The sequence below is a fragment of the Falco cherrug genome, chromosome 2 (assembly GCF_023634085.1).
Source record: "Falco cherrug isolate bFalChe1 chromosome 2, bFalChe1.pri, whole genome shotgun sequence".
NCBI classification, from domain to species: Eukaryota; Metazoa; Chordata; class Aves; order Falconiformes; family Falconidae; genus Falco; species Falco cherrug.
This window is the reverse complement of record NC_073698.1, coordinates 2726570-2747670: the sequence shown is the minus strand read 5'-3', so window position 1 is coordinate 2747670 and position 21101 is coordinate 2726570. Positions and strand designations below refer to the sequence as shown.

Below are 21101 nucleotides of genomic sequence, written 5' to 3'. Positions count from 1 at the left end.
GGGGGAATACTGCTGTGCTCTTGGACTGAGAGGAGTCTGGGCTCCTCATACCCTGGACCAAGGCACTGGATAGCGTTGGCAATTTGCCTTACCCTGTATAAAAAAAATCACGGTCCCGAAGAGCTGTGTGGAAAAGAGGAAATTCCCAGCCTGAAGATGTAGCAGCAGTAACGGCAGCAGAGTCATGACTGGAGCATGATATTTGACAGATTGAGCCTTGAATTGCAGAGCTAATTTTTAGCAGTTTCAGGACCACACTTCCAAAGTCTCTGTCTGAGTATCAGGGTGACTTCCCTGTACATGGACGCATTTTGGTCAGGACAGGAAATCTGTATGTACATCTACCCAGGAAGCTACATCTTTCCTACTCCCCGGACTCCCACGTTTACAGATCCCACACCCACCACCTCCCAATCCAGACCAGCAACCTTGTTCCACCCCCAGAGCGCTTCCACCTCCCCACTAGTACTTCACTTCAGTACAGCAAGTATGATTCAAAGGAATATTTTATTACCATTCCCACCGTTCAGATAGTCAGAGCAGCCTGAAGGACCAAACATCAGAGCTCAGCCAAGGACCTTGAACAAGCACTTCCAACCCAGCACAGTCACAGGGTGGGAACAGATGCAAAAGAGCTCTTACACCATAAGAAAGAGTATTTCCCTTCCTAGGATGTCAAGGAAACAACTGCCTTCAGCAGCAGCTAAAAGCACTTACTGGAGGGTGTGACCAGTGTGAACAGACAGACCCAAGTTATCTATGCCAGCTCTTCTTGTAGGGCACCTGGAGCAGTTCAAGCCATGTCCCTTCAGGGAGCAGTCACAGAACCCTGCATCCATGGGACCAACAGCTCTCTCAAGGAGTACCAGAAGGATCAGAGGCAGCAAGGTCAGGAGAGGCCATGGCAGAACACACAAAGCTTTGTCAGTTTCAGGAGTCTCATCTTCCATCCAAGCAGGGGAGGTTCTCTTTTTCCAAGCATAGTACTTTGCCACAACCACGTTGGGGTTTCCCTGGGCAGGGTCAAACCACATCTGGATACAGCGTCCACTGCCCCGGCGCTCTGTGGTGTATTTGTAGGAGTTGGACCAGATTTTCTCACACAGGTCTTTCGGCTGGGGAAAGACATGGCTGAAGGGTCTGCAAATGGAGCCCCAAGGACAGCGGTTTGTTCCTGAAGACAGCACCACAAAAGAAAACACGAGCTAGCACACTTCACTCATGTCCTTTCACCTGGGAAGAGCAGACAACCTGCCCACAGCCCATTGCTGCATCTTAGCAGATGGACAGTGGCTTGGCCACCTTCTAATTGCCAACCCCACAGACAGGCATGAGGAATTAGTGGTCTTAGCTCCAGCCACTAGGCGGGCAGTAGTGACACTGCCAGGGGAGAAGAGAGGCTTACTCCACACAGCCCACCAACCTGTTGCCCAGTTCCAGCCCTTGTGCCAGTTCTCTTTGCATGTGACATAGTCCTTGCAATCCTTCCACCACTCCTCACAGTCCTCTTTGCAGAGTGGCACATGAAGAATCCTCTCCCGACGCCAGCTGCTGTCAACCTGCAAGAGAACAGGACCATGTACACTGGTAACGGCCCTGGAAAGTTAAAGGGCAGGATCTGCCACATCCCAGATTCCACTCCATCCCTCCCATTGGGCTCCAGAGCTGATTACGCAAGTAGAGTCTAGCAAAGCCCATTGCAAGTCCTCACCTGCAAAGCTGCATCGAGCTTGGCCCCTCCCCCCCCCCCATAAGGACATGGACCTGTTGGAGCAATTCCAGAGGAGGCCACGGAGCTGGTCAGAGGGCTGGAGCCCCTCTGCTGTGGGGACAGGCTGGGAGAGCTGGGGCTGTGCAGCCTGGGGAGGAGAAGGCTGCGGGGAGACCTTAGAGCAGCTGCCAGTGCCTGGAGGGGCCGACAGGAAAGCTGGGGAGGGGCTTTGGGCAAGGGCAGGGAGTGGTGGGACAGGGGGGAATGGCTTGAAGCTGAGAGAGGGGAGATTTAGGTTGGACATGAGGAAGAAACCCTTCCCCGTGAGGGCGGCGAGGCGCTGGCCCAGGCTGCCCAGAGCAGCTGTGGGTGCCCCATCCCTGGCAGGGCTCAAGGCCAGGCTGGATGGGGCTGGGAGCAGCCTGGGCTGGGGGGAGGGGGCCCTGCCCGGGGCAGGGGGTGGGACTGGCTGGTCTTGAAGGTCCCTTCTAAACCATGCTATGAATCTTTCCACCCTGTAGGAAAGTTTACTCTCCCTGGAAAGCACTCTCCCATCAGTGCCAGGGGTATGTTATATGGGGGACCAGCATATAACATATTATGTAGCCAGCACAAGTCCTACTGTCTTCATCACAGCAGGTCTGATCCTACCTGGTCAATCCAGGGCCCCAGGTTGGGTGAGCACTCATACAAGCATGTGTCCTGGATGAAGTGGCGCTTGCACTTAGATGGCATCAGGCCACAATGGTTCCAGTTGAATTTGTACAGGTTGGATTGGTCCTTGTGGGCTTCTGAACTAGTGTTGGCTGTGCAGCAGGCATTGTCCTTCCAGGGAGCACACTACAGAGCAAAAAGACAGGCTGGTCAGGGGGGCACACACCAGCTCAAGGAAGTCAGAGGATGCTGCAGGTGCCAGCTCCCTGCATAACCTACAGCAAGAAACCTGCTGCAAGAGGATTTTCTCTCCTCCAGCAAACCCTTGGGCACTTTGGACTGAAGGGTTCAGGGCTGCAGCAAGGTGAAAGAAGAGGTCAGATCCTCACCAGTAATTAGTGCCAGACTGAGGAATGGAAACAAACTCCCTTCTCTTGCACCCTGGCTCACTCTTAGCTCCATCTCTACTGAGGACCTGGGGCAGAGCTCCTCAGTTAGCAGGAGGAGGCTGTAACACAGAGAGGGAGCAGCTAAGGGTCTTCCCTTGCCATCCTTCACCTTGTTCTGATCTGGGGTACCTAGACTTTGGTAAGGGGAAGTCTCTTGGTTAAAGGGGTAACAGTGGACTGACAGAAATCCTTACTACTGCATCTGCCCTAGCCACCTACTAGAAGAAGAGGAGCAAACAGGTCTCATACCCAACAGAGGCTTTCTTCCTCAGGCAAATGGCTGCCAAGCCCAAACCAGCCCACATTATCTGGGGAGGTAGGCACAGGGGACCCAGACAACCCCACCTAACACATCAGCAGGAGTCATACCTGGCCATAGAGCATCCCTTCTGGGCCAGGCTTAGTTTTGTGGTGTTTGGCATCCATACAGATGCTCAGCAATGGGTCTTTCGTAGGCATCACTGTGCAGGCAGCCAACAGCATGAGCAGCACCTGCCCCACTCCTATTCTCACAGCCATTGGGGAGCTGGGAGGTGATGGAGCTGTACAGAAAGGGAACAGCATGGGAGAGATTTTGTGACAAGCAGCAGTAAATGAGGTGCTGTGGGGGTCAGGCACTCCTGAGGACACATCAGCATCCCATCAGCAATTCACAGCCCTAGGACACAAGTGCATGCAAGTGCAGCCCTGCTAAGCAAGGCTGCAAGGTCAGCTACACATCATCCTCTGGACAGTGATGCAAAGACAAATGGTTCTTTTAGTGCCTGGGCTGCTCAACAGTTCATCGCAAACAGTCCCAGTCAGAAAGGGGATGCTGTGAGACCCATTCTAATTTGGGTTCTTTTGCATTAAGCCACCCTGCTGTTTTAGCATGGAGCTTTCAGGTCCCAAATCTTCTGCAACCAGACGTTACACTTGAGGGATCTCTTTAGTTAGTAGTTCAGAGGAGGTAATTAGATGCACTAGCACACTGACATGCTATGCAGGTTATGAGCTGCAGGAGGCCCACCTTGTTTTCAGGAGTATGTTAAGAGAGGAAGGCATTTTCTTTGGTTTGTCTGCATCTGGGCCTTCAGAGACCCACACCTGAAGTCTCCAAATGAGAGACACTTCACACTGTCATGCCTTAGCCTCCCCTAGATGATAGGAGCTTTAAAGTAATTTACTACAAAAAAAACACCCACCCACCAAACCACAAAACCAAAATAAAAACACAAAAAAAAACCCCCAAGCATCCACCCCCACCAAAAAAACCCCAAACATCACACGCCACAGTGCTCCCTTCCATTCCTTGTCAATACAGCACAAGGGTCAAAAAGAATTGCTTTTTAAAAACTATTTTGCAAAACACAGGAGCAAGAAAAAACACAACATTAAATCAGTATAAAACAACACAGAAAACAAATACAGAACTAAAGAAGCAGACACATAAATCTGAGGACTAAGAAGTAACTAACTTGCATCATAACTTCAACTATATAACCAACATTAAAAAAAAAACCAAACCAACCATAAAACTGAAAAACCTCAACCTATCAACCTTACCAGCCCAGAGAGCCTCTGCTAGACCTTGAAAACACTCAACACAGCAGCTTCCTGGGGTCAGCTTTAATAGGAAAGCCTTCTAACCTAACAGGTGCTGGCACTTGAAAGTCCCTTCTAATACGTTTAATGAGGTTTAACTTCTCCAGCAGCTGTTACCTTAGAAGCATTTGGTTTGGTGACAATCAGCCTCTCCAGCCTCTTTCGTAAGCAACACCCTGTTCCCTGGGAAACAATCTCATGTTTTTTTCAAAAAGCGGGTCTCTTTTATCGACCTTGGCCATTCATAACAAGCCCCTTTTCCTCTGCTTGCCTTACACCAGGCAGTTTTGATTTGCATCATTGCATCAGACAAAAAAAGCCAAAGAGGGAGAGATGCAGGATTCTGCCATGCACTGAGAATAACTAGAGAAGTGCTAATGCTCGTCACATAAAAACGACATGCAGTAAGTGCTCTTGTCTCAGAAGGAAGAATAATAACTCCCAACACACACACACACACAAAAATGCTAGTTGATGAGGGGATCTTGTTGCAAAAAACTGAGGAGATAAAAGTTTGGTGGGTGGGTGGGATTGGAGATAAAAGCTAAGGTTTGCTCTCAAGACTCCTTGCAAAGCCCTCACCCTCAGCAAAGGGGCAGAGTCTTCCTCCTGGAACAGCACAGGTTTTGGGGCTGTTTTGCTCTTCAGTCACATCACTGATGTTTTGGTGATGAACCCACTTGTCTAAGGAGCTCATCATCCTAAATTTAATGCATGAGCACTTTAAGAGACACTGCTTTAGTGATTTCCACAGTCTAATGACACGTTGCATGAATAATTACCTCTTTGTATTTGTTCTGAACTAGATGCATGCTGTTTTAACTTCTCATTATTCTACCTCTCCTATTGGAAGTGACAATGAGCAGATCTTCCCCCACACATCTCTGAGCCTTTGCCACCTCTTCTGTCACCTCTTTCCAACAGAAGCCATGGTCTGCTCACTCTTGTCCCATGACAGGTGTTCTGCTCCCTGAGGCATCAGGGCTGCAGAAGTATTTCAGATGCGCAACACTGTCCTGACCTTGTTTTTTGGTCCTTGCCTAGGAATTTCTAATATCTAGTTTGGTTTTGGAACTGCTGATCACTGAACTATGTTGTTGTAACATTATCATAACTGTGGCAGCTTGCTCCTGAGAGATAATTGTCAGCTACCAGCCTGCCATTTCCTATCTGAAGTGTTCCCTTTTTTCCCCAAGTGCATCACTGTATGTTTATCTCACTTTTTCTTTTTTTTTATTAATCTGTTGGGGTTTTGTTCAGTGACTCAGTCTTATTAGGGTCCTTGCAAATTTTTGCAGCTGGTTCTCCTGTCCCTGGAGTAATTCTGTATCATCAGAAACTTGGTTGCCTTGCTGTTTTCCCTCCCTTTCCCAGAAAAAAAAATTGTGGAAAAACAGAAATCCCAGTACAAATTTCTGTAGGGGTTCACTGTAAAGGATAGCCATGCACCTTTATTTTATGATTCAGTTATTCAGTGGTGTGCAGAACTTTACTCTCATTCCATGGCTTCTTGCTTGATGACCTTCTGTGGGGACCTTGCTCAGAGCCCTTGGGAATCCACCTGGATCAGCCTCAGCCCTAATCCTTTCCAGCCCTTCAAGGATATGCGGTATGTTAGGGAGTCCTGTCTACACATTAGAAGATCCATACCGACCCTTCCCCATATGGCATACTTATCCACGTGCCTGTGGATTCAAACCTTTATCACATTTTCTGCAGACTTTTCCCATGAAGGTACCATGTGCATAGCTGTGCAGATCCCTCGATCTCTCCAGAAAGCCTTTTAAAGTGTCCCGTGTGAATGTATAGACCTTGTCCTTGTAGGGAGTACTTGTACACATAACAGCACAGAAAATGGGGCAACTCTCTCCCTCTCACTGTAGTCCTGCCCATATCCTTGTACTTAATGGGATGGGTATGTAGCTGAGTGCATCCTCATTTGCTCCATGCAGCTGATTTGCCTTGTGCAACCTGTTCTCCAGGGTTTGGATGCTTCTTCGCTGGGGTCCGATTGGGTGATCTGCTGCTGTCACCCCCAAACTATTTTTGTCCAGCTCCAAGCTTGCATTTCTTCAACTCACCGTTCCTAAGGTTTTTTTATAGCTATGAGGTCTTCAGTACCAGCCTGTGCCCCATCCCATCTCTTATCACCTCGTGCTTGCACTCCTGTGCCGCATCCCATGTCCCTACCTCTCAAGGCCCCTGCCATCCTGCCAGACATGTATTTTTCAGCACTACAGCATTATGTTTAAGTAACAAATATCTCGTCCAGCACACAATAGTTACTTTTTGCTGATAGCTGCATAAAACTGAAACTATGGTTGCACTGTACAACAATAAGCAAAAAAGCCATAGCCGTAGTCAGAATAAAAATAGCCATTACTGCTGAATCTGTTAAAAAAAAAGCTCCAGGCAGGTCAAGACAAGTTCAAAGAGAGCAAAGCTGGCACGCCTCAGTCCTGAGACCTTGTAAACTCAGTACAAAGTCTGTGGCCAGCACTGACCATGTGTGGTACTGAGCTACAGGGTCAGCATGCAGGACCTGTGTCACAGCTGCACAGCCAGGTGGATGCTGAGGACACCTTGAATGGGACTCAGCACAAGCAGGGGGCAACCAAACTGAGCTCTGGGTCACCACTGGCTGCCAGGGTCTGGGACACCCCATGCACATGGGGACCCTTGCAGAGAGACACCCACCACCAGCACAAGGAAATACCTCCACAGAATACTTAACCATCTCATTCTGGAGCTGCATCTCAGTCCTGGAGTCCTCCAGGAGTGAATCAGCGCTTGGCTACAAGAAGAGCAGAGATAATTGCAGGGTCCCTGAGAGAACATCTAATGTTTTCTTCCTTTCCCCAGAAAAACTGGTTAAAATGCACTTTAAAAGTGAGTATAAACAGGGGATTTTTTGATGCACGTTGAAAGGGAAAAAGGTGATATACTTTACATCGGACAGATATTGTTGCTTCAGACTTTTCATTTCAAATACTTGATTGCTCCATCCATCAAAATCTTTGCTGTGTAAAAAAAATTTTAGAATTTTGAGGATGGTTGTTAAAACTGAGATTGGAGATTAAATGGCACAACTCCTGGATCACTTTGGTCTTGTAACAGGGAACAAGAAGTTTTCTGGGTCCCTGCACACCAGGGCAGTTTGATGAACTGTTCAGGTCAGGGGACGTTGCTATCTTTGCTCGTGGAGAATAAGCAATATAGGTCTGTCTAGGTGGATAGCTTAGATGAGGAAAGGAGTTATCTTTGCTGTTCAAAAGGATGCTGGGCACTCAGGTACTTCAGGATGAGGAGGTGCTGGTGGAGGGATGGCAGATACAGATAGAGAGACTGCAGAACCTAATTTGTTCTGCTGCTGCTCTGCAACAAGAAAGCCGATCATTTATTTTACAGGGTAACACACATGCTTTGCTTGCTGGAAGGTTAGGAAGAGAAACTGCCTCTTTTTGATAAAGTACTTTAATACCCCTGAATGAAGAGGCTATACATATAGAAGTAAGTTACATCTGAGGCAAGAAAAACCAAAAACCTAAGAACAGAAAGCAAGGAAGGAGTAAAAAAAAAAGGGAAAAATGATAGCAAGAGATATATGAATGAAGACAGAGCCACAGAGTGATCTTTCTTAAAAATTAAAGTTCCTACCTGACAATGAAATGTCTCAAAAGCCTCAGGGGTGTCCCACAGAGGGTACAGACATGTTGCCTCAGACCCATGGTAAGAGCAGAATGTCTTTGGGAGCCACAAAATAAGATGGAAATTGGCCTCTGAACACACAGGCTGGGAAAATAAACCACGTGCACATGGGTGTGCTGGGGAAATGCAGGGGGAAGGCAGTTCAGAAGAGAAGCTGAAGAAAACTCCTGAGTTCACCCAACTGCTAAATGTATTTTGACTCTTCTGTAGCAGATTTGTGTTAGCATGGTGATGTTACCTGGATGCGCATCAAGGAATGGCAGGAGGTTTGCTGCTGTATCTTGGCCCAGTGCTTGTCCAGTGTATCACACAAGCCAACCGTGGAACAAGCTTCCTCGCTGCGTGGGAATATGCTGTAACACTGAAGTGAGATTAAATCAGGCAAGTGAGATTGTAGTTCCCCAAGATCATCCCTGAACATAAGCGATGAAGTATGTAACTCCTCATTTTATCTCTGTTCTTACACTGCTCTCAGCTCTGCTGCATTTCCTCTGCTCAGAGACAGCTTCACCCCCAACGCCCTGTGTACCATCAATGTTTGTGCTGTGGCAGGTCAGCACTTCCCCAGTGGGCACACCTGGGGGGCAGACCAAGGCCATTGCTTCGTGTCCCTTCTGAGGGGGTTGTCTGCGACAGCCCGTTGCAACAGTCCTGCTTCTTCCTTGCAGAGCACTTAATGAATTGCAAGTCTCCCCAGGGAAGTTTGCTGGGATCTGAGTAGGGAGGGTACATGACTTTGGCCAGTTTCTACAGTTTATTCCCCTCATTGTGCCCCAACTTCCATTACTGCTTTACTAGTGATAATAGAGGTCCCTGACTGATCACTAGAATACATGTTTATGGACCCATTGCTCATTAATTTGTATAATCAACTTTTAAACTCCCTGATGTCCTCTGTCATAACTGATTGTGAAAACAAGTTTCAGAAACTTCTCTGTAAAAGAGGTATTACTCTCTGCTTCTTCTAGCTTCAAACAGTTTTAGTATTGGTGAGTAACTGCTATGCATTCAGCCTGGTATTCCATAGTCTCGTATGTCTTCTACCAAGGCCAGACCTGCAGCAATTTTTTGCTGTCATGTCTGCCAAAAAAGCAACCTTCTGCCAGACAAACTGCCAAGGTAATATCAGTGCAAAGTTCCTTCATGCATGATGATACAATATTGCAATTATTAAACTACATAAGCAAGGACATACATGAAAACTTCTTGGACACCCTTCCTTCCACAGGAGCAGCAACATATGTTTATCTCATCTCCACCAACATCAGTGCTGTCTTGTGGGTCAGCATCCAAGGCGAGAGGGCTGTTCTTGCTGCCCATGGTCCCTTGGGTCTTGGCTGATGAAGTCACTGTTGTCTGGAACAGATAGTGGAAAAATGGGTGATTTTGATCAAGAAAGGGAAGCATAGGGTCAGAAAGAAGCTGAAGCTAGTGTCAACCTGTCATCGGCCAAAGAATTTGAAGGGTCCTCCTGGTATCTGCTCTGCTCTGACCGAGTGCGATAGCTAGCATGCTGTTTTCTCTTTCTGTTATGGTCTGTTTCTATTTGGAAGTAAATAATTGAGGGAACTGGGAAGAAACCAACCAGCTGAATTCAGACATGCTTGCCCCTGCCACACGTGCCCAGGATCACTGGTAAGCGAACCAGAGTGTGGGACATCCCAATTACTGCGGCGAATGAAGAGACGGGATGCCGCTTGATGCAAGCAAGTTGTCCATTTATTAGTGATTTTCTTACAATTATATACGTTTCTACCTTCTACATATTACACACTGATTGGTTAAATCTTCAGCGTAAAAAACACTGATTGGTTGATATTTAAGGCACACCGTTAGAACAATAGGAACTTACTAGTTTACCTTGACATAGCAACAGTTTCTATTCCAAAATTAGGGGGTTTCTTTCTACGCGGCTTTCTTAATTACATATTGGCGCCATCCGTTCCCTTATCTGGCTACTTGTTTCTCTGTCCGTCTGGTTGCCTCCTCAACTGTAACGGCTCAGGGGCCTGCAGTTAGCTTGCTCCTTTGTTCCCAGGGCTTGTGCCCTACAAGTTCTAACAAGTCTCTATTCATCAGGCTATCAGTACTTGGACTCTTGTCCTTGAGGCCTTGTCCTACAAATTACCTGTGCTCCTTTTGAGATGAAGGAACCAGAAGCACGGGATGTCTGAGCAAACACCAGGTTCATGCAGCAAAATCAGGAGTGCTCCCTGTTGCTGATTCCAGTCCTAAACACTATCAGCATTCAGTTTGGGGTTTTTTTCTTTAAATCCTTCTGATCATTAACCGTGGAGCTGCTGAGCAGGGAGCGAAAGAAAAAGCTCAGCTTGCAAACCCTGGCCCTGCTTTGCAGCCTGCTGTTGTGCTCTGCAGCACTTCTTGGGTACTGAGAGCAAGCTCAGACTTCAACTCAGGTAAGGGACCCAGGGCAGGAGCCTTGTGTTAGTACATTGGTAACACGCATGGGAAAATGCAAAATCTCAACTAAAAATGTGCTCCCCATTTTCATTGAGCTACCAAACCTTTCTTCCTTCAGCAGCTGAAGCTTCTTATCTTTCTTCCCCTGTTACCTCAAAGCAAGCTCTGTTTTCAGGAACTGGCTTCCCGACCACAATGGCAAATTCTCTCTTAAGTCAGTTTTACCTGCTCAGCATAAAATCAGACCCTGGTGTCTAGTATGAATTATTCAGATTTATATTGCTATGTCCCATTATGCTTTACTGCTCTTTAAAAGGTATTCAGATTAGAAGTCCTGTGCACTTGACAGGTACTTAGGGAATTCTCCATAGATAAAATTAACATACAGCATTTCTGCACTGTCTCGGTGTTGGATGCACTATATACTTATAAAAACAATACAGCTCTCCTGTAAGCTGTTTCTCCAAGAGTCTGCTGTAAAGCACAGGCAATCGCTGTGCAGGCTTGAAGGATATTCCCTGGCTGTGTTTAGGTAAGCAAGGGGTAGTGGCACCTGAAGATGTGGTTCCTCAGCTGAGCTGGACTCCTTGAAACGAAAGCATTGGAGCATGTGTTGTGTGGGAAGAGAGGAGAGAGAGGAGAGCCATCTGGCATGAAACCACATCTCCTCCCGCAGACAGGGCAGTCTAGACAGCTCAGCAGCGCTGCCAAATTCATCACATAAAGAGAGGCTCCTGCTTATTTCTGGAGTAAGAAAACATATCAGTGATGCAAGGTCTCTCAACTCCATAAAGCAGAAGCCCTGAAATGCCACGGGCGCACATAAAATTGATGCAAATGTCTTTGCTTCACCTAGTACATTTCGTTAGTCATTACTTACCTGGGGAACCAGTGCAAACTCTCCTCACTTTTCCTTAATGATACTATAATGACAGTGACATTACATGTTGATATTTCTCACAGTAACAGGTAAATTAAGAAGTTATTGGGCTCATAGGTATGTGGTATTTATTCTTGCCGTAACAAAATGCAATGTTTACATGTTTAATGGTATATTTCTGTGCCATCAAACTCTCATTTAAATAAGAGCTTGTATTGCAGCACCCTGAGAGAGCCAGAGTGCATAACATAAATCTGTTTGCTTAGATTTGGCAGATTTATGATATTGGATCATATCTAGTTCATGTTTTTTTCTTTGGTTCACTGATTACAGGATTACTTTGCCTTTCTGTGCTTCAGCTCATGTTGTGTTGCAGCAGAACCAGTTTCTCTCATTCCTCTCGTGCTGTTCACCCTGGTGGGCATGCGGGGAGGGGGGTGGGTGGGTGTTGGGGGGGTGGGGGGGGTGGGGAGGGGGGTGGGGAGGGGGGTGGGCAGGGGTATGTGTGTGTTTGTGTAGGTTTCCTGCGTCTGGCTCTCCATCCCTTTCACTTGCATTTACACTGCATCACTTATGGGGAACTGCAAAATCCTCTTTGTAATCAGGACTGATCTGAGCCCCCACGAGCTTGTGTACTGTTACCTGTCCACACTGGCCATCACTGATTTGGTTTTGTCTCTGCACCATCAACCGTGGTGAGAGTTTTCTGGGTCAACTACAGGGAAATTGGGTTTGGAGGCTGTTTTGCTCAGTTTTATTTTGTTCATTCCTTCTTATTCTTGGAGTCCTCGGTGCTTCTGGCCATGCCCTTTCATTGTTATGTGCCCATCTACTACCCGCTGAGATACTCCTCCATCCTCACCAGTGCCAGAATAGGCAGGACTGGGCTGCCTGCCCTGTGCAGATGCCTCTCAGCAGGGCTGCCATCACCTGCTGTGTCATCAAGCAGCTGTGCAGACATCACATTCAATAACTGGTGTGACTTTGCTGTAGCCATTCTCTTTCTGACATTTGACGTCATCCTCACCTTCATGTCATAGGTACTGATTGCCAGGGCCATTCTGAGCATTGTGTCCCAGAGGGAGCATCTCAAGCTTTGAGCAGCTGCGTGTCTCTTATCCTGGCAGCCCTGAGCCTGTACATCCCCATGGTTGACTTGTCCATGGTTCACCGGTATGGCCAGCCTATGGCCAGCCCTCTCATTCATGTCTTCATGGCCAACATCTGTCGTGACGGAGGGAAGACACAGTCACTCAGTATGAGTGATCAGCAGACTTCGTTTATTGTCTCTTACAGTCACCTTTTATGCCTTCTTATAATTAACTCATACATATTACAAAAGTTAAGCTCATTATTGGTTAGTTGCCTAAATACCAAGCCCGCCCCTAGTTTCTCTTCTGTAGTTATCTGTTCCCACCTGCAACATTCTTTTCCCTCCGTGATCTTCCTAGTGTATTTTTGCTTTACTTCAGATCAGCTGAGAGCCATGTGCATTTTTGTCCAGCCAGCTGGACTATGTCTATGTGGCCTTTTTCAGCTAGCCAGTTATCCACAAACATCCACATGCCAGTCCTTCCCATGCTGTACCCCATCATCTACATCATAAAAACTAAACACATCTGCAAGGGTGTGTCCTCAGGATCCTCGTTTCAAGAGGGAGTTACCTGAAGGCACATGAGAGATGCTTCTGGCAAAGATCACGGCTCTGGGAAACACTCACCATAACGATTCGGATGCCAGTTCCTCTTTTGGAAAGTGCATCTGCTTTGCATCATGTGGGGCATCTATCCAATTAATGTATTAACAGTTAGTATTCTTATCCATACATTAAAACAAACTAATCAGAAACCTCAGCATGTGGAGTGGATCACGACTGACACTTGGTCTGTCCCCATGCCCCTGATGATGGTCAGCCAGGAGTTTTCTCTGGTCTACAGATTGATGCTGACTGTGAGAGCCTTTTATAGCCCATGATTTCTTGCAGTTATGCCTGTCCTCTGACTTCATGTTTTTTTCACCCTGAGTACCTGAATAAGCTCTGTTCCATCTAAAGGCTGCACAATCAGTCACAAGCCAATTTCAGTGACATTATAATAGCCATGGATGATTATTTGATATTTGTCTTGTGTTTTTGCTGCAGATTGGGATGATTTTGATAAGAAGAGCAACATGAAAATAAAAATTTAAATAATCTCAACCCTTTCTCTTTTCCATCTGATTCTGTTAATGAAATCTGTAATTTTCAATATAGTCTCGTTTGCCTCGTATTGTACAGTGATACTTAACAGCTCCCGTAGCCTCTCATGATGACCCATGCTGTTTATTGTTCATTTCCTCCCCTCATTTCTTTGTGTTCTTCTGTCCTTATATTTGAAGATCTTGGTAACAGGGATTTTCTTTTTGTTCCACACCTCTAATATTATATTGAAGTATCTGATCTGTGCTTCAGTGTATAGCAAAGGTATAGATACTAAATACTACTGCTACTAATTGCTTCTCTTCCTGGGCTACGTGATTGAGATGCAAATAAGAAAAAAAATGTTAAATAGCAAGAAAAAAACTACACTTTCAATTGCAAAATCTCATATAAATAAATATCAGTGATGGACTTGGGTGCCACTTTGTTGGCATGTCTGTATCTTGATTTGTATGGATCAGCCATGTGTTATCCAATGAATGAAATAATTATTCTATGTCTGTGGTTCAAAGACAGCTCTATCACTTGGGAAAATCCAGTTCTTAATTCTTTAGCCTGCTGAGAGAGCTGGAAAGAGAAACAAGTGTTAGAAACTCCCAAGAGTGCTGCAAGCAAAGGAACTGGGCACCCCAGAAGGAAAGGTTTCTACTCATACTAGGCAACATGTCGTGAGTTAAAAGCATATACTTAAGGCAACAAAAAGCTCTTTGTGGGCTTGGGCTGGTAAGTAGGTATCTTTTTGGAGAGATTAGTGAAAGGAAGAAAAAAGCTGAGGTGGTTGAGAAAGGGCGGAGGACAATGTTGAGAGTATTGTGGAGAACATTGAGATGGTCATTGAGGCATTTCAGTGGAAGACTGCGGTGGTCCAGGAGGGAAAGACAGGCAAAGAACGGGGCAGGAGGAGGGTGGTTGTTTGAAGGACAGCAATGTGATATGGCATTTTGTGTTACTGCTTGTTTTACAGCAAGGACCCAAGCACTTATCCCATTGATAAGGTATTTCTGGAAATTGTACTGCATGTCAAAACAACGTCTACCTATGATCTTTTTTTTTTTACATAGAAATAAGAAGGAAAGGCGTAGTGGTTTTGGCTGGGATAGAACTAACTTTCCTCATAGTAGCATGTATGGAGCTATGTTTTGGACTTGTGAGGAAAAAAATGTTGATAACACAGGGATGTTTTCACTATTGCTGAGCAGTGCTTGCACAGCCTCATGGCCTTTTTTGCTTCCGACGCCACCACACCAGCAAGTAGTTGTAAGAGACTGCGCCAGTGAGATCCACCATTGCCACAGCTGATGTGTTGTCTCAACATTGCTATGGCAGGAAACTCTTGCCATCACCACAGTGAATGATCTATCTATACATTGTTAAGGCAGGAAGATAACACCACTGCCACCACAGAGATTTATCTATACATTGTTAAAGGAGGAAACCAACTGATGCCATGGAGCAATGGGGGAGGCTGATCCTGCAAAACTTAACCAAACTCCTGTGCATGCGCCCAGACCTGGGATCAGGGGGATCAAGGTGCCTGGAGGTTCCTGAGGACCACCTGATGATGTTGGACACGTACACCATTGCTGGGTGGAAGGTGTGGTTAAGCAGAACAGCTTGTAACAACTCTATAAAAAACGGAACCAACTAACATTGGAACAGAATGTTCACCTGCCAGACTTGGAAACAAATCGGACTGTTGGGACACTGCAGCTCCGGGGTGGTAGCTATTGCTGTGAACTCTTTCCTTTGTTTTTTCCCTTCTTTCTTTCCTTCCTTTCTCTCTTTATCTCTCACTCTCTCTCCCTTTGCATTCACAGTTTTATTGTTGGGCAAATAAAGTTCCTTGGCTCTTGACTCCATTTTGAGTCTTACTCCTGTTCCCAAGAATACAAACTGAACCATGCTTCGGTCTCAGACCAACATGCGACAGTAGTCTTGGGGTGCACAAGCAGTGGGGAGGGGACACATTTACCTTTTCATTTCTCTCCCCATCCCACCAGGGTGGCTCTGTGGGGCTGAGTTGCCCACCAGGGTTAAACCACAAGAAAAGGCTTGTAGAAATAGTGAATTACTGAGTAAAAGAGACAACTGTATTTATCATATGTGTTTCATAGCTGCTGCAGAACACTATCAATGTCTCTAGAATTCAGTCAATGCAGTCAGGAAACTTTCCCTATCAATAATTCGTCCACTTTGAGCTTCAAAAGAATGGTTTCTCCAAGTTCAGAAAAGCTCTGTGAATGGAGGGGCTGGGAGGGTTCCCAGGGCAAGTTTTTTTCAGCAACCTCCCCTCTTCCTGTTTTTTTTTTTTTTTCTTCTGTATTAGATATGCTTTTTCTTTCTGACCTGCAGGACACAGCTTTTAAAGACAGCTGAGATGATGGGTCTGATGTCATCTGTTACCTCAGCTCTAATGTTTCCCCCAAAGACTCTGTGCTCCACACAAACTATTTTGTGTCATGGAGACCTTTTAGGAAGGCTCTGGGTGAAACATTTTCACAGGCAGTGTTCACCACCACCTGTGGTCACTTATTCCATCAGTGAGTTGTAGTCACGGCACCTTGTTTTGCCTTGAAAGGTAAATCCTAAAGCCATTTCAGATTTGCCAGCAGGCAACATAAAAAGGTCTTCTTACATGCAAATGGACACCAGACCTGCTCTGTTTAGCACACGAAGGCTCAAAGCACAAGGGAAATCTGTATGTTGGACAGTGCTCCTGAGGGTGGCTTGCTCCATTCTGCCTGTCCCACGATGATGGTGGTTCAGGGCTGTGTAAAGCACTTTCTGTATCACCCCTGCATCTTGCATCTCATCCTGGAGAAAATTTCAGATTTAAGGTGGTCTTGATTTTCTCGTGCAATCCCTGAATCAATGATCATGCTTCATCACTCCTTTGCCCAGCTGGTGGGAACTCAACGGGGAGGTCACTGATGCCCACACACAGATTTATATTTCTTCTTTCCTTGAAATAGCTGTAACCCCACCAGGACAAAGAACCTCTCATCTGTCTTTGACACCCTGCCAAGACTCAGAGGGTCCCTGTTGTCCCAGTCTGTGTTCTTTGGTACAGAGCAGAGACAGAAACTATCATCCTTGGTGGAGCCAAGAGCATGGAGGAGAAGGTCAGTGCATCACTGCTATGTGGTACCTTGTGCCCTAGCTCACATTTGAGGAGAAATACCTGATTGCTATACTTTGTTCACTTATTAAAACCACGCTGAAACAGCAGTATGTTTTGAATAATAAATGGATTTTTCATTAAGCTTTATTGAAAAATTATTCTCCCAGATAAAATCATGAGGGACAAAGCATCACTGTCTGCTGAAAATGCTCTCACAATCACACATGCCCACATATGCCCTGATTGCAATCCCCAGCTCTTATCCTTCAGCCATACTGTCTTTTTCCACCAATACTTTTTTTAATACTTCTAAATCATTATGTTAGACATTTTTAGCCATTTTAGAAAACACATGCCCCAAACAAAGCCTCTATACTGATTAATAGTATTTTTCAGCACAAAATTTTAAAGCAAAATGCATCTTAGGGCAGAACTGAAACCAAGATTTTAAACCTCATCTCCTCCCAGTCTGTTTCCACTCTTGCTCAGGTCTCCAATCCTGTTTCACAAGAAGGCCACACACCCCAAGCCAGGAGGAATCTGGGGAATAAAAAACACATATTCTGCCCCTCCCTAATGGTCCTTAACTGAAATGAATGTGAAACACATCTGACCCCTTCCTGAGCATCAGTCAACATGCTTTATCCCTCATGTCAACCAAAGCGTTTTGCACCAGCAAGTGCAAAGCAAACTGTGGGACAGAGGTCCCCGAGAAAGACTCTGGGGCCTTTGGGAAGCTATGAGCAGGATGGCTGCAGAAACTCCAAGGGTAGGGCTAGCAGAGGCAGTGTTTGTTGTAGCTATAAAAGCATCATTATAAATACATAGCTTCTGTAAGCATGTAGCTGCAAATACGACAGACAAATATAATTTGTGGTGAGAGGTACTGTCTTTTATTAGATGAACTTACAGTCAGAAAAACTATAAAAATCTACCAAACTCACAAGCTGTTCTTCCAGTCTGAAAGGTAGCAATCTTCACAGTTAAATATAGCCTAAGAAGAACAGCTCTGAGATTTATGGCACATATCTCACTTTCCTGTTTCATGCCTGTTTTTAGCATCCATAGAATCAGGAGTCTGCATTTTTATGGTGGTTGCCTTGAAATCCAGCTCTGAGATAAGGTGGGGTTTCCTATGTTTTCCTATCTTTAGCTGCTGTTGGGGCTGTGGGGCAGATGTGTGTCCCCCACTGCTGCCAGGGAGCTCTGGGCAGTACTGGGCTCTCCATCCTCCAGAGCTTGGTGCACACGTGTGAGAGGCTCCAGAGGACACAGCTGTTCTGTGATCCTCAACCACATCCCAGGAGCGGGCCAAGGAGCCCTGCCATGGTCCCACACTGTGTCCCAGTGGTCCCAGCCCCAACCTAGGAAAGCTTTTGCTATTCATCCTTGGTGGTGTGAGGGGCTGTTGGCAGAGACCAACAGTAGGATCATGGTCTTGGGGACAGATATGTGTTGACAGTGCAGGGGGGATTCTGTGTCTTTAATAACAATTCCCAAGGCAGGAGCTGTAGGAAAAACCCAGTGCAGCAGCTACCTAAATCAGCAACCACCCACCCTGAGAGCCTGGCTCAACATGGTGTCCAAGTGAGCTGCACCGGCACTGGGATGTGACTGTGCAGCCCCTTTGGTGGCTGTAACTCATGTGTGGCCAGGCTCCTTCTCTGCTCTGAACACGCTGAGTTTGCAGACACCGGCATGGCCATGGTGCCGTGCACAGAATCACTGCAGTGGATGTCCCTGCCTGTCAGTCACCGGAGATGGAGGTTTTCCATTTGCTTTGAGCACAAGGCAATTGCCTGCTGAAATGCAATGGCAGAAAAATTCCTTCTTCCCTGGACTGGTTCTGCCTCACATTCTCTCCACACCCTAACATGCACAAAAAGGAGCATGTCCACCTGCCTCACTGCCCCTGAGTGTCAGCAAAGGATGGCAGGGATGAGCATAGCCTGGGGATGTGTCCTGTGGTGCAAGACTCATAGAATCATAGAATATCTCAAGTTGGAAGGGACCCATCCACCTCCCTGGGGATGTGTGCAGCACCGGGTTCTCCACCTTTCCTCCTCCCAGTGCAGGCTGCTAGAAGACAGAGACACAGATGCAGGGGATGCTGTGGTCACACTGGTGCTGCTCCCCACGCGAACTGTCAGCACGACATGGCAGAGGTGAGTGTCAGACTGGCAAAGCAGGAGGTTGAGAAGCATGATGAGAGCAGCAGCTTTGATCCTCTGTGTCCTTTCAGTGCCACCAAACTGTGGGGAGGGTCCTCCAGCAATGGAGCTGTGTGATCAATGCCCTCAATCTCCCATACCAGACACCTTGTTGGCCCACAGGACAGCTGTGCAAATCCCCATGCAGATGCTGCAGCAAGTGGACAAAGCCTGGCAGGTGGATCTGCAATCTCTGGGTCCTTCCCAGGCATAGCTTGTGGCTCTGTGTCTGTCCCTCTCCCATTTAGGCAACTTAAGATGTACTCTGTCCCATCTTGGTCACTTTGGCTGTTAACACTGTATGTCGTGATGGGGTTCAGCTGCCTGCTGCACCTTGGGAGGGTGGGACCGTTGTGGGACCAGCTTGGGGGCCTCTCTGAGGTGAAGTGTACAGCCCGTGGGGTGCTGACAGCCCGCCGTGGGGCAGGAAGGGAGCAACAGACCCAGCTTCTCATCGCAGCATTTTTCTTCTCAACCTGTACTTAGACTTAAAGATTGCTTTGATCTTAACTCAGGAAGTGAATGTTCAGAGACCACAGCATCTGCCACCTGCCATGCATTGCTGGTGTCCCCAAAAGGCACAAGGAGGGGGCTGGTGGGTATCCACCCCAGGGGATGGAGGTGGCATGGTGAGGAGAGCTTGTGCATGCAGCAAAGCAACCTCCTGAGGTGCAGGCAGGAGCAGTTTGCTTGCTGTGAGCCACAAATATAGTGGCCAGATAGTTTATATCCATGGCTCTGAAGGTGGAACCTGGCCCCTGTGGTGGTGATTGAAGGTCCAGCAGAAGGGCTGTATCTGTAAATACCACAGAGAATAGAATTGTAGCTGGTGGTCTGCTATGATGTATTTCCATGTATGTATATGCTTGGAAGATCTGAAATCTGCGCTCCTTGGATTTATCAGTGTCATTGCTGCTCTTAATGTGGGAAGTTTGCCTCAGGAAGATGTGTAAGTGTATAACAATGCTCTTCTTTTGAAGAACAGGGACAGCACCTTATAATTCGTATAAGATTGTTCTTCTGTTTAAACAAGGTGAGCACCTGGCTTGCCTTGCCACACCCTCTGTCATCTGGAGCAGACTGTCAGTCAGACTGACAGTCTGCTGTGCAGTGGATTCATCCATTTTCGTCTTTTGCAATCAGTGAGGTTGAAAAGAAATTAAGTACCAAAGTTGAAACAGGCAAAGACTGTTCTAGACTGAATAAACCCACAGAGGGTTTCACTGCTTGTGCAATGTTAAAGATGATCTGCAGTTTAAAGCCATAAACACCAGGTGAGACTCCCAGCTGAGAACATCTTTACAGGGATCACTGGGCTCCACGGTAAATCCTCCCTCAGGAGTCCATACAACTCTCATATGAAATGCATTTCAGGGATTTTAAGTGCTATGCAAATATCATGACAAGCAGAAAGCTTTGTTTCTGCTGTGCTGGCTACAGCATTACTCGTGTAAGAAAACATTTATCCAGGCATCTGTCTGGTGTTTGCTTAAAAATCACTCTATTGATGGGTTTTATCTTTCAGGTTCTTCACTTTGCTCTTAGTTAACAAAAGAAAACTAGTATCTTGCTCTTGAAACTTTTTCCAATTACTCTAAGAGTTTGGAGCACACTCTGCCATTTGAGCATGGTGGGACCTGAAGTGGCATACATAGCCTGTCCTTCCTTATTCAGATTTAGACCCTGATATTCTTCAGCAAAATCAGTGTGAATCTAGAGAAACTCTGTTAAAGGTGATGGTCCCATTTCTATTTCACGGTAATATAGTGAGGTTGGTGACTGATCTCATCTCAGCCTCAAGTATTACTAAAGCAAGCAATTTTACATCATCACTGCTGTTCAGATACCATGGTGGTAGAAGGAGGAAAGAGCAGGAGCTTGCAAAAAGGTGGAGGAAAAAAAATATCTTTAAAATTGGGAGAAAAGGAGGTCTGAACGCTCCAGTATCAGCACAAGGAAAGTATAGGAAGGTGCCGAGCACAGGCAAAGTCTGCACAAGCAAACTGCAGGGTCTGTCCTGGCCAGAGGGGCTGGTGGGGGTCACTGTCTTTGAACCATGCACAATTTAACTGCCTCAAGTTGTCTGGGCTGCACCGCTTGCCCTGGGGACAGGGTGCAGGTCCTTATACCACCAAGCTCCATGATGCTTCCCAAAAACCCTCCCAG

The 21101-nt window shown here is 46.5% G+C and overlaps 2 protein-coding genes across 5 annotated transcripts; one reads left to right on the top strand and one right to left on the bottom strand.

The window, feature by feature from the left end:
• Positions 1-494: 494 nt before the first annotated feature.
• LOC102051087 (folate receptor gamma-like) lies at positions 495-11792 on the bottom strand. Of its 4 annotated transcripts, XM_027807152.2 has the most exons (6): positions 9302-11792; positions 8345-8467; positions 3184-3356; positions 2363-2551; positions 1424-1559; positions 495-1174 (listed from the first exon to the last, which is right to left on the bottom strand). In XM_027807152.2, the coding sequence occupies exons 3-6, from the start codon at positions 3331-3333 to the stop codon at positions 714-716; spliced, it is 936 nt and encodes a 311-aa protein (XP_027662953.1). In that variant the 5' UTR covers positions 3334-3356; positions 8345-8467; positions 9302-11792; the 3' UTR covers positions 495-713. The 4 variants fall into 4 exon arrangements, with proteins under 4 accessions (XP_027662953.1, XP_027662952.1, XP_055559073.1 ...); XM_027807151.2 differs by lacking the exon at positions 3184-3356; XM_055703098.1 differs by lacking the exons at positions 8345-8467; positions 9302-11792 and adding an exon at positions 4516-4688.
• On the top strand, positions 11472-14168 carry LOC129735333 (olfactory receptor 51Q1-like). Its single transcript, XM_055701623.1, is given in 4 exon segments — positions 11472-11489; positions 11927-12089; positions 12092-12496; positions 12499-14168. Coding segments are annotated over 4 exon segments (1101 nt in total). The 3' UTR covers positions 13014-14168.
• Positions 14169-21101: the final 6933 nt, after the last annotated feature.